The 16936-nt window shown below is 46.6% G+C and overlaps 1 protein-coding gene across 1 annotated transcript in view; it reads right to left on the minus strand.

Annotated features, from left to right (window-relative positions):
- Positions 1-12616: 12616 nt before the first annotated feature.
- Positions 12617-16936, minus strand: part of ADAM17 (ADAM metallopeptidase domain 17) — a 475078-nt gene continuing 470758 nt past the window's right edge. Inside the window, exon 19 of the mRNA XM_069235905.1 lies at positions 12617-16717. Coding sequence (XP_069092006.1) covers positions 16376-16717 — 342 coding nt within the window. The 3' untranslated portion in view covers positions 12617-16375. The remainder of the gene's footprint in view (positions 16718-16936) is intronic.

Here is a 16936-nt window from a genome sequence, read left to right on the forward strand (position 1 = left end):
CATTGTGTGTATATCTAGAGGGAATGCACAAAGCCCAGCTGTCACCGAACCCCAGACGTGTATTCAGAGACAGGCAAAGGCACATAATGGTTGAAGTAATAAAAAGCCAATGTTCTAAAAGTGGCATTTTCAGACTTACCATTTAAAATCCAAATTCACCATACGTTGTGCTTTTCAATTGTTGGTCCAGTGACACCAAACTCCATACTTCTATTTTTTCCCATTTGGAAATTACACTTAAAAGATGTTTTAAGGTAATCCTGATGTTATCCTATGGGAGAGACGCCTTGCAATAGTGATAAACTAATTTAAGAGCGTAAGAAAATGCCTCCTTGGCATGGTTACCCCCCGACTTTTTGCCTTTGCTGATGCCAAGTTATGATTTGAAAGTGTGCTGGGACCCTGCTAACCAGGCCCCAGCACAAGTGTTCTTTCCCTAAACTGTACCTTTGGCTCCACAATTGGCACAACCCTGGCACCCAGGTAAGTCCCTTGTAACTGGTACCCCTGGTACCAAGGGCACTGATGCCAGGGAAGGTCTCTAAGGGCTGCAGCATGTCTTATGCCACCCTGGGGACCCCTCACTCATCACATACACACTGCTTGCCAGCTTGTGTGTGCTGGTGGGGAGAAAATGACTAAGTCGACATGGCACTCCCCTCAGAGTGCCATGCCAACCTCTCACTGCCTGTGGCATACATAAGTCACCACACTAGCAGGCCTTACATCCTTAAGGCAGGGTGCACTACACCACAGGTGAGGGCATATGTGCATGAGCACTATGCCCCTACAGTGTCTAAGCAAAACCTTAGACATTGTAAGTGCAGGGTAGCCATAAGAGTATATGGTCTGGGAGTCTGTCAAACACGAACTCCACAGTACCATAATGGCTACACTGAAAACTGGGAAGTTTGGTATCAAACTTTTCAGCACAATAAGTGCAAACTGATGCCAGTGTGCACTTTATTGTAAAATACACCCAGAGGGCATCTTAGAGATGCCCCCGTGAAAACATACCCGACTTCCAGTGTGGGCTGACTAGTTTATGCCAGCCTGCCATACACCAAACATGTTGCTGGCCACATCGGGAGAGTGCCTTTGTCACTCTGTGGCCAGGAACAAAGCCTGTACTGGGTGGAGGTGCTTCTCACCTCCCCCTGCAGAAACTAACACCTGGCGGTGAGCCTCAAAGGCTCACACCCTTTGTTACAGCGCCACAGGGCATCCCAGCTAGTGGAGATGCCCGCCCCTCCGGTCACTGCCCTCACTTTTGGCAGCAAGGCTGGAGGGGATAATGAGGAAGACAAGGAGGAGTCACCCCCCAGTCAGGGCAGTCCCTAAGGTGTCCTGAGCTGAGGTGACTCTTACTTTTAGAAATCCTCCATCTTGTAGAAGGAGGATTCCCCCAATAGGATTAGGGATGTGCCCCCCTCCCCACAGGGAGGAGGCACAAAGAGGGTGTAGCCACCCTCAAGGACAGTAGGCATTGGCTACTGCCCTCCCAGACCTAAACACACCCATAAATTCAGTATTTAGGGGCTCACAGAACTGAGGAAGATAGATTCCTGCAACCTAAAGAAGAAGAAGGACTGCTGACCTGAAGCCCTGCAGTGAAGACGGAGACGACAACTGATTTGGCCCCAGCCCTACCGGCCTGTCTCCCTACTTCAAAGAAAAACTGCAACAGCGACGCATCCAACAGGGTCCAGCGACCTCTAAAGCCTCAGAGGACTACCCTGCATCTAAAGGACCAAGAAGCTCCCGTGAACAGCGGCCCTGTTCAACAAATTGCAACTTTCTGCAACAAAGAAGCAACTTTTAAAGACCACACGTTTTCCGCCGGAAGCATGAGACTTTCCACTCTGCACCCGACGCCCCCGGCTCGACCTGCGGAAAACTAACACTACAGGGAGGACTCCCAGGCGACTGCGAGCCCGTGAGTAGCCAGAGTTGACACCCCCTGAGCACCCACTGCGACGCCTGCAGAGGAAATCCAGAGGCTCCCACTGACCGCGACGGCCTGTAACAAGGAACCCGACGCCTGGAACCAGCACTGCACCCGAAGTCCCCAGGACATGAAGGAACCAAACTCCAGTGCAGGAGCAACCCCAAAGCGACCATCTGCCTAGCCCAGGTGGTGGCTACCCCGAGGAGCCCCCCCCCCACTGTGCCTGCCTGCATAGTTGAAGAGACTCCTGGGTCTCCCCATTGATTCCTATCAGAAACCCGATACCTGTTTGCACTCTGCACCCGGCCGCCCCTGTGCCGCTGAGGGTGTACTTTCTGTGCCTGCTTGTGTCCCTCCCGGTGCCCTACAAAACCCCCCTGGTCTGTCCTCTGAGGACACGGGTACTTACCTGCTGGCAGACTGGAACCGGGGAACCCCTATTTCCATTGAAGCCTATGTGTTTTGGGCACCACTTTGACCTCTGCACCTGACCGGCCCTGAGCTGCTGGTGTGGTAACTTTGGGGTTGCCTTGAACCCCCAACAGTGGGCTACCTTGGACCCAACTTTGAACCCTGTAAGTCTTTTACTTACCTGTGAACTTACCAATTACTTACCTCTCCCAGGAACTGTTGATTTTTGCACTGTGTCCACTTTTAAAATAGCTTATTGCCATTTTTGTCAAAACTGTACATGCTATTGTGATTATTCAAAGTTCCTAGAATACCTGAGGGAAATACCTTTCATTTGAAGTATTACTTGTAAATCTTGAATCTGTGGTTCTTAAAATAAACCAAGAAAATATATTTTTCTATATAAAAACCTATTGGCCTGGAGTAAGTTTGAGTGTGTGTTCCTCATTTATTGCCTGTGTGTGTGTACAACAAATGCTTAACACTACCCTCTGATAAGCCTACTGCTCGACCAAACTACCACAAAATAGAGCATTAGAATTATCTCTTTTTGCCACTATCTTACCTCTAAGGGGAACACTATTTCTTACTTTGAAATAGTATATACAGAGCCAACTTCCTACATTGGTGGATCAGCAGTGGGGTCTAAGAATTTGCATTTGCTGGACTACTCAGCCAATACCTGATCACACGACTAAATTCCAAAAATTGTCAATAGAAACTGCTTTTTGAAATTTTAGCTATTTTTCTACATTTTTAAAAGTCCTGCTAGGGCCTTGTGTTAGTCCCTGTTAGCATTTCTTTTAGAGTTTAAAAGTTTTGTAAAAGTTTGGATTAAGTTCTAGAGATAGTTTTAGATTCTTAAAAAGTATCCCAACTTTTAGAGAAATAATGTCTACTGCAGAAGAGATGGTGGTGGAACTCAACCTCACCCCTTACCTGCATCTTAGGATGTCAGAGTTAAGGACTCTCTGCAAAATCAAAAAGATAAAAACTGGATCAAACCCTACCAAAGTACAGCTCCAGGAGCTCTTGGCAGAGTTTGCTAGAGACAACCCCTCTGAAGATACCCTTACAGAGGGCGAAGCTAGTGATGGGGAGGATAATTTCCCACCCCCACTCCTAGTTAGGGAGACCAGGATTCCTCCAACCCTGACTCCACAAGTGATAGTCAGAGATGCTGCTTCTCCCACAGGGGAGTTCAACAGCTCTGGAAGCATTGAGGGCAGCCTCAATGAAGATGACCTCCTGTTAGCCAGGATGGCCAAAAGATTGGGTTTGGAGAGACAGCTCCTAGCCATAGAAAGGGAAAGACAAGAGATGGGTTTAGCTCCCCTCAATGGTGGCAACAACTTAAATAGGGTCAGAGAGAATACTGACATGCTAAAAATCCCCACAGGGATTGTAACAAAATATGAAGATGGTGATGATATCACCAAATGGTTCACAGCTTTTGAGAGGGCTTGTGCAACCAGAAAAGTAAACAAATCTCACTGGGGTGCCCTCCTTTGGGAAATGTTCACTGGAAAGTGTAGGGATAGACTCCTCACACTCTCTGGAAAAGATGCAGAATCCTATGACCTCATGAAGGCTACCCTGATTGAGGGCTTTGGATGCTCAACTGAGGAGTACAGGATTAGGTTCAGGGGGGCTCACAAATCCTCGAGCCAGACCTGGGTTGATTTTGTTGACTCCTCAGTCAAAACACTGGATGGTTGGATTAATGGCAGTGGTGTTAATGATTATGATGGGCTGTACAATCTGTTTATGAAAGAACACCTTTTAAGTAATTGTTTCAATGATAAACTGCATCAGCATCTGGTAGACCTAGGTCCAATTTCTCCCCAAGAATTGGGAAAGAAGGCAGACCATTGGGTCAAGACTAGGGTGACCAAGACTTCCACAGGGGGTGACCAAAAGAAAGGGGTCACAAAGACTCCCCAGGGGAAGAGTGTTGAGACATCCAAGGGTAAAAGTAAAGAGTCTTCTACAGGGCCCCAAAAACCTGCTCAGGAGGGAGGGTCCAAAGCCTCTTCACAATCCACATTTGGGTACAAGGGTAAAAACTCTGATCCCAAAAAGGCCTGGTGTCGTAGCTGTAATCAGCAGGGACACCAAACTGGAGACAAGGCCTGTCCCAAGAAAGGTTCCACTTCTACTACTAGTCCAGTTAGCACTGGAATAGCCAGTCTCCAGGTGGGATCAACAGTGTGCCCAGAGCAAATCAGGGTTCACACTGAAGCTACATTAGTTTCTGAGGGTGGGGTGGACTTAGCCACACTAGCTGCCTGGCCCCTTAATATGCAAAAATACAGGCAGAAGCTCTTAATTAATGGGACTAGTGTAGAAGCCCTGAGGGATACAGGGGCCAGTGTCACAATGGTGACAGACAAACTGGTTTCCCCGGGACAATACGTGACTGGACAAACTTATCCAGTCACCAACGCTGACAATCAGACTAAAGTACATCCCATGGCTATGGTAACTTTAGAATGGGGAGGGGTCACTTGCTTGAAACAGGTGGTAGTATCCTCTGCTATCCCAGTAGACTGTCTGCTTGGAAATGACCTGGAGTCTTCAGCATGGGCTGAGGTAGAACTCAAAACCCATGCAACCATGCTGGGTATCCCTGAACTGGTGTGTGTCAAGACAAGGGCACAGTGCAAGGCTCAGGGGGAAAAAGAGGTGTTGGAGCCTGGAAGCATGGCCCAACCCTCCAAGAGAAAAGGAAAGAAGACTGGGGAACCAGCTTCAACACAGCAAAAGAAAAATAACCTCTCTTCCCAGGAAGAAGTTCTGCCCTCTGAGGGAACTGAGCCTATGGAGTTGGAACCTTATCAGGTTGAACTCTTAGGCCCAGGGAGACCCACAAGGGAACAGCTGTGTAAGGGGCAAGAAACCTGTCCCTCTCTTGAAGGCCTTAGGCAGCAAGCTGCTGGGGAAACCAAAGGAAAAGTCAGTGGAACACACAGGGTCTATTGGGAAGATGGACTCCTTTACACTGAGGCAAGAGATCCCAAACCTGGTGCCACTAGGAGAGTGGTAGTGCCTCAGGAGTTTAGGGAGTTCATTCTGACCTTAGCCCATGACATTCCACTTGCTGGGCATTTGGGACAAACCAAGACATGTGAGAGGTTAGTCAACCATTTCTATTGGCCCAACATGTCCCAGAAAGTCAAGGAGTTTTGTGCCTCCTGTCAAGCCAGTTGTAAGACAGGTGGCCGTCCAAAGGCCCCCCTCATTCCACTTCCAGTGGTGGGGGTCCCCTTTGAAAGAGTGGGAGTGGACATAGTGGGTCCACTTGAATCTCCCACAGCCTCAGGGAATCAGTATATCCTAGTAGTAGTGGGTCATGCTACTAGGTACCCTGAAGCAATTCCCCTTAGGTCCACTACTGCCCCTGCAGTAGCAAAAGCACTCATTGGTATCTTTACCAGAGTGGGATTTCCTAAGGAGGTGGTTTCTGACAGAGGTCCCAACTTCATGTCAGCATACCTTAAATACATGTGGAATGAGTGTGTGTGGGGTGACTTACAAGTTCACCACAGCATACCATCCACAAACCAATGGTCTTGTTGAAAGGTTTAGCAAGACATTGAAGGGCATGATCATGGGTCTCCCTGAAAAACTCAAAAGGAGATGGGATGTTCTCTTGCCATGTCTGTTTTTCGCCTACAGAGAGGTGCCTCAGAAGGGAGTAGGGGTTTCCCCCTTTGATCTTCGGTTTGGCCATCTTGTAAGGGACCACTAGCTTTTGTGAAAGAAGGCTGGGAGAGACCTCTTCATGAGCCTAGGCAAGATATAGTGGACTATGTACTAGGCCTACGTTCCAGGATGGCAGAGTACATGGAAAAGGCAAGTAAAAACCTTGAGGCCAGCCAACAACTCCAGAAGATGTGGTATGACCAAAAGGCTGCTATGGTTGAGTTTCAGCCAGGGCAGAAAGTGTGGGTTCTGGAGCCTGTGGCTCCCAGGGCACTTCAGGACAGATGGAGTGGCCCTTACCCAGTACTAGAGAGAAAGAGTCAGGTCACCTACCTGGTAGACTTAGGCACTAGCAGGACCCCCAAAAGGATGATCCATGTGAACCGCCTCAAACTCTTTCATGACAGGGCAGATGTAAACATGTTAATGGTTACAGATGAGGACCAGGGAGCTGAGAGTGAACCTCTCCCTGATGTCCTCTCCACTGACCCTAAAGATGGCTCAGTAGATGGAGTGATCTATTCAGACACCCTCTCTGGCCAACAGCAAGCTGACTGTAGGAAAGTCCTACAACAGTTTGCTGAGCTCTTTTCCCTAACCCCTGGTCAGACACACCTGTGTACCCATGATGTGGACACAGTAGACAGCATGCCTGTCAAAAAAAGATTTTTTAGACAGTCTGACCAAGTTAAGGAAAGCATCAAAGTGGAAGTCCACAAGATGCTGGAATTGGGAGTCATTGAGCACTCTGACAGTCCCTGGGCTAGCCCGGTGGTCTTATTCCCCAAACCTCACACAAAAGATGGCAAGAGAGAGATGAGGTTTTGTGTGGACTACAGAGGACTTAATTCTGTCACCAAGACAGATGCCCATCCCATTCCAAGGGCAGATGAGTTAATTGATAAATTGGGTGCTGCCAAATACTTGAGTACCTTTGACTTGACAGCAGGGCACTGGCAAATAAAAATGGCATCAGGAGCAAAAGAAAAGACAGCATTCCCTACACCTGATGGGCACTATCAGTTTTTGTGATGCCCTTTGGTTTAAAGAATGCCCCTGCCACCTTCCAAAGGTTGGTGAATCAAGTCCTTGCTGGCTTGGAGACCTTTAGTGCAGCTTATCTTCATGATATTGCTGTCTTTATCTCCAGCTGGCAGGATCACCTGGTCCTCCTGAAGAAGGTTTTGCAGGCCCTGCAAGCAGCAGGCCTCTCTATCAAGGCATCCAAATGTCAGATAGTGCAGGGTACTGTGGTTAACTTGGGACACCTTGTAGGTGGAGGCCAAGTTCAGCCATTCCAACCCAAGATCCAGACTATTCTGGACTGGGTAGCTCCAAAAACCCAGACTCAAGTCAGGGCATTCCTTGGCTTGACTGGCTACTTATAGGAGGTTTGTGAAGGGATATGGATCCATAGTGACACCCCTCACAGAACGTACCTCTAAGAAAAGTCCCAAGAAGGTAAACTGGACTGTAGAATGCCAACAGGCCTCTGACACCCTGAAACAAGCTATGTGCACAGCACCAGTTCTCAAAGCTCCAGATTACTCCAAGCAGACTGATGCCTCTGAACATGGGATAGGGGCAGTTCTGTCCCAAACAAATGATGATGCCTTGACCAGCCTGTTGCTTTCATTAGCAGGTGGTTACTCCCCAGGGAGCAGTGTTGAAGTGCCATTGAGAGGGAGGCCTTTGCTGTGGTCTGGTCCCTGAAGAAGCTGAGACCATACCTCTTTGGTACTCACTTTGCAGTTCAGACTGACCACAGACCTCTCAGATGGCTAATGCAATGAAAGGTGAAAATCCTAAACCGTTGAGGTGGTCCATAGCCCTACAGGGAATGGACTTTATAGTGGAACACAGATCTGGGATTGCCCATGCAAATGCAGATGGCCTTTCCAGGTTCTTCCACTTAGAAAATGAAGACTTTCTTGGGAAAGGTTAGTCTCATCCTCTTTCGTTTGGGGGGAGGAGGGGTTGTGTAAGGAAATGCCTCCTTGGCATGGTTACCCCCTGACTTTTTGCCTTTGCTGATGCCAAGTTATGATTTGAAAGTGTGCTGGGACCCTGCTAACCAGGCCCCAGCACCAGTGTTCTTTCCCTAAACTGTACCTTTGTCTCCACAATTGGCACAACCCTGGCACCCAGGTAAGTCCCTTGTAACTGGTACCCCTGGTACCAAGGGCCCTGATGCCAGGGAAGGTCTCTAAGGGCTGCAGCATGTCTTATGTCACCCTGGGGACCCCTCACTCATCACATACACACTGCTTGCCAGCTTGTGTGTGCTGGTGGGGAGAAAATGACTAAGTCGACATGGCACTCCCCTCAGAGTGCCATGCCAACCTCACACTGCCTGTGGCGTAGGTAAGTCACCCCTCTAGCAGGCCTTGCAGGCCTAAGGCAGGGTGCACTACACCACAGGTGAGGGCATATGTGCATGAGCACTATGCCCCTACAGTGTCTAAGCAAAACCTTAGACATTGTAAGTGCAGGGTAGACATAAGAGTATATGGTCTGGGAGTCTGTCAAACACGAACTCCACAGTACCATAACGGCTACACTGAAAACTGGGAAGTTTGGTATCAAACTTTTCAGCACAATAAATGCACACTGATTCCAGTGTGCACTTTATTGTAAAATACCCCCAGAGGGCATCTTAGAGATGCTCCCTGAAAACATACCCGACTTCCAGTGTGGGCTGACTAGTTTCTGCCAGCCTGCCACAAACCAGACATGTTGCTGGCCACATGGGGAGAGTAAAATTGTCACTCTGTTGCCAGGAACAAAGCCTGTACTGGGTGCAGGTGCTTCTCACCTCCCCCTGCAGGAACTGTAACACCTGGCGGTGAGCCTCAAAGGCTCACCCCCTTTGTTACAGCACCACAGGGCATCCCAGCTAGTGGAGATGCCTGCCCCTCCGGCCACTGCCCCCACTTTTGGCAGCAAGGCTGGAGGAGATAATGAGGAAAACAAGGAGGAGTCACCCCCCAGTCAGGACAGCCCCTAAGGTGTCCTGAGCTGAGGTGACTCTTACTTTTAGAAATCCTCCATCTTGTAGAAGGAGGATTCCCCAATAGGATTAGGGATGTGCCCCCCCTCCCTACAGGGAGGAGGCACAAAGAGGGTGTAGGCACCCTCAAGGACAGTAGCCATTGGCTACTGCCCTCCAAGACCTAAACACACCCCTAAATTCAGTATTTAGGGGCTCCCAGAACCGAGGAAGATAGATTCCTGCAACCTAAAGAAGAAGAAGGACTGCTGACCTGAAGCCCTGCAGTGAAGACAGAGACGACAACTGATTTGGCCCCAGCCCCACCGGCCTGTCTCCCTACTTCGAAGAAAAACTGCAACAGCGACGCATCCAACAGGGTGCAGCGACCTCTGAAGCCTCAGAGGACTACCCTGCATCTAAAGGACCAAGAAGCTCCTGAGAACAGCGGCCCTGTTCAACAAACTGCAACTTTCTGCAACAAAGAAGCAACTTTTAAAGACCACACGTTTCCCGCCGGAAGCATGAGACTTTCCACTCTGCACCCGACGCCCCCGGCTCGACCTGCGGAAAACTAACACTACAGGGAGGACTCCCCAGCGACTGCGAGCCCGTGAGTAGCCAGAATTGACCCCCCTGACCCCCCATTGCGACGCCTACAGAGGAAATCCAGAGGCTCCCCCTGACCGCGACGGCCTGTAACAAGGAACCCGACGTCTGGAACCAGCACTGCACCCGCAGTCTCCTGGACCTGAAGGAACCGAACTCCAGTGCAGGAGCGACCCCCAGGCGACCCTCTGCCTAGCCCAGGTGGTGGCTACCCCGAGGAGCCCCCCCTGTGCCTGCCCGCATTGTTGAAGAGACCCCCGGGTATCCCCATTGATTCCTATCAGAAACCCAACGCCTGTTTGCACTCAGCACCCGGCCGCCCCTGTGCCGCTGAGGGTGTAGTTTCTGTGCCTGCTTGTGTCCCCCCCAGTGCCCTACAAAACCCCCCTCGTCTGCCCTCCGAGGACGTGGGTACTTACCTGCTGGCAGACTGGAACCGGGGCACCCCTATTTCCATTGAAGCCTATGTGTTTTGGGCACCACTTTGACCTCTGCACCTGACCAGCCCTGAGCTGCTGGTGTGGTAACTTTGGGGTTGCCTTGAACCCCCAACTGTGGGCTACCTGGACCCAACTTTGAACCCTGTAAGTGTTTTACTTACCTGTGAACTTAACATTTACTTACCTCCCCCAGGAACTGTTGATTTTTGCACTGTGTCCACTTTTAAAATAGCTTATTGCCATTTTTGTCGAAACTGTACATGCTATTATGATTATTCAAAGTTCCTAGAATACCTGAGTGACATACCTTTCATTTGAAGTATTACTTGTAAATCTTGAACCTGTGGTTCTTAAAATAAACTAAGAAAATATATTTTTCTATATAAAAACCTATTGGCCTGTGGTAAGTCTTTGAGTGTGTGTTCCTCATTTATTGCCTGTGTGTGTACAACAAATGCTTAACACTACCCTCTGATAAGCTTCCTGCTCGACCACACTACAACAAAATAGAGCATTAGAATTATCTCTTTTTGCCACTATCTTACCTCTAAGGGGAACCCTTGGTCTCTGTGCACACTATTTCTTACTTTGAAATAGTATATACAGAGCCAACTTCCTACAAAGAGTTTTTCACTATCTGGACTTGTTAAACTTAAAAATACATGCCCAACTTTTTAAATACACTGCACCCTGCTCTTGGGGCTAACTAGGGCCTAACTTAGGGGTGACTTTCATGTAATAAAAAGGAAGTTTTGGGCAGTGTTTAGTTTGTAAAGAAATAAATGCCAGGGTCCTCTCCAGGAGGCCATTACAGCTTGCACCACCTCTTGTCCCTGCCATTGATGCCAATGACAGTACAAATACACCTACTAACCATCACGCTCTTACAAGTGTGACAATTCAGACTATTCCAGGCCACCAAAGCTATATTATAAGAATGGCTTGGGAGACAGCTATTAGTCATTTATAATGAATAAGTAAGTCACTGTCTATGCTCATTTCAAAACATGATGAACAGCAACAACATGTGGCAGACTGTCATAAGTGCTGTGTTGGCAATTATGTGCAGGTGCTGAGCCCGAAACCACCAGCCCAAATTAAGCACTCGTTTTATGCGTGGCAAGTGGGTACACTTGCCAGGTCAAAATGGCAGCTTAAAACTGCACACATAGGCTCTTCAGTGGCAGGCCTGAAACATATTTGAAAGGGCTACTGTAGTGGGTGACAATCAGTGCTGGAGACCCACTAGTAGCATTTAATTTACAGGCCCTGGCACATGTAGTACACTTTACTAGGGACTTACAAGTAAATTAGATATGCCAATTGTGGTTAAGTTAAGGTCACTATGCTAATCCACTGTATGCTATTCTACTCTAGTGTACAATATTACACTCTACGCTACTCCACTCTATGCTATTCCACTCTATGCTATTCCACTGTACACAACTCCACTCAACATCACTCTATGCCACTCCACGACATTACACTCTACGGCACTCTGCTATGTGTTATTCCACTCTATGCTATGCATCTCCACTGTATGCTATGCCACTCTACTCTATTCCACTGCACAACACTTTACTCTTTTTTACTATATGGCACTCCACTCTACATCATTCCGCTGAACACCACTACACTCCCCGTTAGTCTACTCCAGTTTATGCCATTCCACTTTATGGCTCTCCACCCCTACACTCTTATTTTACACTATGCTATTAAAGTATACACCACTAGTCTCCCCCACTACACTCTACACCACTGCATGCCACTGCAATCTATGCTATTCCATAGTTCACCACTACACTGTACGCTATTCCTCTGTATACCTCACTGTATCTCACTCCACACTGTTCAAGTCTACACCACTGCACTCTACAGGATTTCACTGTACAACACTCCACCCTATGCCACTCCAGTCTATGCTATTCCACTCTGTGCCACTGCACTCTACGCTCTTCCACTGCATACTACTCTACCCAACTCCAAGCTATTTCAGTCTATGCCACTACAGTCTATGCCACATCAATGTACGCTACTCCACTGTATACAACTTCTCTATGCCACTCCACTCTGCACTATTCCACTCTATGCCAATCCACTGTATGCCACTTCTCAATACGGTATTCTACTCTATGCTATTCCACTGTATGACACTATACCTTATCTCACACCACTCAATGTTATTCAATTGTAAGCCACTTTACTCTCACTCACGCCACTCTATGACGCTCCACTCTACAATATTACACTCTACCCTGGTCCACTGTAGCCCACTCCACTAAAAGCTATTTCACTGTACACTAGTACACTCTATGGCACTCAACTCTGCACTATTCAACTCCATTCCACTCCACTATATGCCACTCCATTGTACTCCACTCTCCACCATTCCCCTGTACGCTATTCACTGTATGCCACACTACGCCATTCCACTTTACACCATTCCACTAAATGCCACTCTTCTGTATGCTGCTCCAGTCAACGCTGCTCCAGTCATCAGCACTTCACTCTATGTAATAGTTAGGAAACTTTTATTTATTCTTTCAATACAAACCAAACTTACAATACACAAAAATTACAATTTACACATTCTAAAGTTATAGTTATAATTTAAATTTATAATTAATTCACCACCTTTAACTTTATATATTCTTTCCGTACACACTAAACAAACTACACAAAATTTAGAGATTCTGAAGTTATACCTTTAATTTAGGTTTATGCAACACCTTCAAATTATTATAACTCGTGCACCTCCTTAAACAGTGAATTCAACTCGGTAGCCACAATACATTAACTATAACTCGCCACACCACCATGCATTCTGGTCTAAAAAATGATGTGTTTTGCAATGTTGTACGTGTTGTTGTAAATGCTACTACTTTGGATGGTATGAGTTATATAATATAAAAGGGTATAAGCAGCACATGGAAAAGGTGTGGGTTACAGTTACCAACGCCACTTGAGAATAACATTGGCAGTGGATGCACCATAAGAGCTAACTTTCACTATTTGGAAAATTCTTCAAGATAATGATGCAAACAATTAACACCTACCTCTTTAACACTTTGAATTTACACCTGGCTTACTCTGAAACCCCATCGTGCAAAAAATGTAGTTTTTAAAGGTACTTCAGAATTATCATTGCTTTAAGTGAAGTCATAACTTTAGTTCTAGAAATTCAAAAAAGAGGGAGGTGGCATAGGAAATGCCCCTAGAATGGATTGTGTGAGGGTCCCACTTCACAAACACACTGTATCTCAAATATATGCCTACCTGCTGACACACAGCCTGGAGTCAGACACCCTGTAAAGTAAATCGGAAATCGCCTTGGGGAGAATGAAAGATGATGCCTGGGGGAAGTCTACAGCTACTCCATAGGGCATATTACACGAAAACCCACCTCTATCAGATGTAGAGTGTAGATAATGAGCACTGTCAAAGGAGATTTGGGCAGAAAGGGACCCCAATCCACACCCTATGGGAGTGTCCAACAATAAGTGGTTACTGGCAGAAGGTGATGGGGAGGATCTCTTCCATTCTGGACTGCTCCCTCTGTCTCACCCCGCAACTGGTGAAGTTGGGTATTTGGGGACAGCAGACGCTGAATAGATACCAGCTTCAGTTCTGCAACACGCCATTAATGGTGGGGTAAAAGTTTCCATAGTGGCAGAATGGTCATCGAACTTGGAATGGTGATGAGAGCAGAGGTACCTGTATAGCGCTAGGGGGTCTCCGCATAAATTTGAGAAGGTGTGGGCGCCACGGAAAGGGACCTAGGATGTCTCGGACAGGGAGGAGGCATAAAAGGGCAATGGGGGGTGTTCTCTTGGCATTGCGGAAAAAAAGAGGGGGGAGCCTGGAACAGAGGTCGGTAGAAAGCGATTAAGGACTGCAACAGACAGTAGCAAAGTGGAGGTGGTGGGTGAAGGGAGATGAGTTCCATCCGATAACGGAAGGGTATATGACCTGTATTGTTAATGCTTTTTGGTGTTATGTTGTTACGAAACTCAATACAAATATATATTTTTTTTAAAGATCATTACAAAACAGAGGGAGATCAATAATAAGAAACACACTTTTTAATATCACGTTGCACTGGGGCTTATAGTAGACAATAGTACAATATGGAACTCCCCCCACCCCAACCCAATATACATATAAATCTGTAAATCGACAATATGTAAATCCTCCCCCCACCCCGACCCCCTAATATACATATAAATCTGTAAATTGACACTTGTTAAAAAAGACAACAATCAAAATAAAACCCAAAAACTGAACACTCACAATATTAATACCTTAAGGCACAAATTCAAGTATTAGCGTAACAAACATCCATGGAACACACAATTGTTTCTCTGTGTCTGCCCTCATATCTGACACGTTATGGTATGTTCGTATAAGCATCAGGGAAGGAAATAAGGAACTTAAATTTGAAGTATACAAAAACAGTGTTTTTTCACAGTTGTGTGGGATTCATATATTTAGCACTTCTTACAAACTAAGTAGCACGTTTCAAAACAGTACTCGGTATGCAGGCCTCTGTGTGCTACTGCAGCACTGATACCTTTTATCAGAGAATTTGACATTATATTCGGAGTATAGCGCCATGCCACGCTTGTACAAGCAGGAGATAAACATGTCGAAATGCGACTCTTTCTGCAACACTTTTCTATTAAATATCATTGTTTAAAAACTAGAAGATAATTGATTTGCAGTTCAAAGGGGCAGGGAAAAAACGGAGTTTGCTAGATAGTACCACACAGCGACAATATTTCTGTAATATTAAACTAAAGGCGTCCTGACTTGAACCCAAGGGAGTGAACCCTGTATTCACAAATAATCGTTTTCCCAATTCATGTTTCGAAAATGCAGATTAAATCTTTTTGGCAGGCTGGCTGCTGCTAGGGCAGTTTTATCTTGACATTGTGGCCATCTGGCTTCCAACAGTGCAGGACTCCATTTAGCAGGGGAGCCCCACGGGGCCGAAGAGGCATGTAAGCCCGTGTGCTCGCCATGTCACCATTCCTTTGTACAGAAAGGTGGTCCACGAAATGTCTTGTACCTCTTGACAAGATAAATCCTTCCAGCTTTTATGTGCCTTCAAAAACGGATGTAATGGTCTCTGGAATGTACTTCACTCTCAACCTTTAGCAGTAATTTAATGTGTATCTTCAGCGAGTAGATCGTGTGTTTGACCAGAGTGAATGACTAGACTAAGTACTAGGTGCCAAAGCAGCTAACTAAAAGCACCACAGAAAACATGAATGGGCTGGCAGCATTTTTCAACCCATTTTACCAACCAACAGAAGATAATCTCACATACAGACACTTCACTGCAGAGAGAAGGGAGGGCTATGCCTCACAAACGTCTTAGACACTCATTAATGAAGCTCTACCCACCTCATACTGGGAAACTACTGTGAGCTGATGTAGGCTTATGGTATCTGAATGCATGTCTTAAGGGTTAGAAACTGACCTACACTGTCAACAATGATGTATTTCCTGGAATGCAGAATACATTGTGTACATGGTGTTTTTATGTCTACACTAGTCAACATGCTTAAAAAGCCAACTTGTTAAATTCAACAAGTTCTATGATATGTTTATACATCTGCTCTTAAGTACAGTGTTCCGTTTGGGAAATCGGGGCAACCAGTTTCGTCAACTCGCTTTAAGTACAGAAGATTAGCAATTTAAGTGATCTGTGGCACTGAGTGGTAAATATGAGGCACCCCAGCACCGAGGAAATGTATTTTGCCATAGAAGGATTTGTAACGTTTCACTAAGAACAAGAAGCATTTGTGCTCCTTTTTCACCCCCTCTTCAGTTTGTCTGTCATTATACTTTGAAGTGTGTTGTGGTTAACATTCATAATCCCATTTACTGAGCAGGAAAACTCTGAGCTGCAATGTAAGCAATGGCATACATGTCTTTCCCAATCAGTACACAGAAAGAAAGTGACATTAAAGAGACACGCTCATGTAAAATATGATTTTCAGAGACAATACCGCCGCCATGGTCCTTACGGGGCCGCCAAGTATTTATTGTACAGAAGCCAATCCGAAAGATTACCAAATTCAATTTGCTTTTGTGGTGCACAATGTTACCAAACATGAATGCAACTTGAGGACACGCATCTTTTTCAAGGACGGTGAACGACCAGCATAATCTGTGCGTTGCTTCCTGATTCTCTCCACTGCGCACACTCATATCTATTGACATGCACACAAACTCTTGAATGAAAAATGTATTGTGCACACGTGGAAATCAGCATTCAGTTTCCTTGCTGTCGACTCGTCCTTGGCGTTGTAATCTAAAGGAGGAGGCCTTTTCACTGCGAGTGACAGGGTGATCGGTCAGGTCCTCGAAGGATTTGGCTGCCGAGCTACTATTTGGGAAGGGGTCCTCATCGAAGTCGTCGTCAATGTGCGAGTCAGTGCTGGGGTCTTCCTGAATGGTGTCCATTCTCTGATGATCCAGTTTGGGCCCGGCAGAGGGTATGGCGCTCATAGGCTGCAGCGGTTGGAAGCGGCTTACAGGTTGTGCGGAGGGGAAGGGTTTGACTATCCGGACAGAGGCGGAATCCATGCTGCTCAGCATTTCAGCATTCTGGAGAAAATATAAACAAATCAAAGTTATGTGCTTAAAAAAACAGGTGACAGGATGAGGGCTGTGTAATGGACATTCTGGTGATGGGACTGTCATTTTAAACGCTGAATTACCGTTTTTTGCATGCAGTCTACACGGAGCAGCATCCGGAATTAATGTTACAATTGGCAATCAACAAACGAGTTGAACTGTTTGAAAAACGTCGACTACTCAGACTAC

The sequence above is a fragment of the Pleurodeles waltl genome, chromosome 5 (assembly GCF_031143425.1).
Source record: "Pleurodeles waltl isolate 20211129_DDA chromosome 5, aPleWal1.hap1.20221129, whole genome shotgun sequence".
In the NCBI taxonomy this organism is placed as follows: Eukaryota; Metazoa; Chordata; class Amphibia; order Caudata; family Salamandridae; genus Pleurodeles; species Pleurodeles waltl.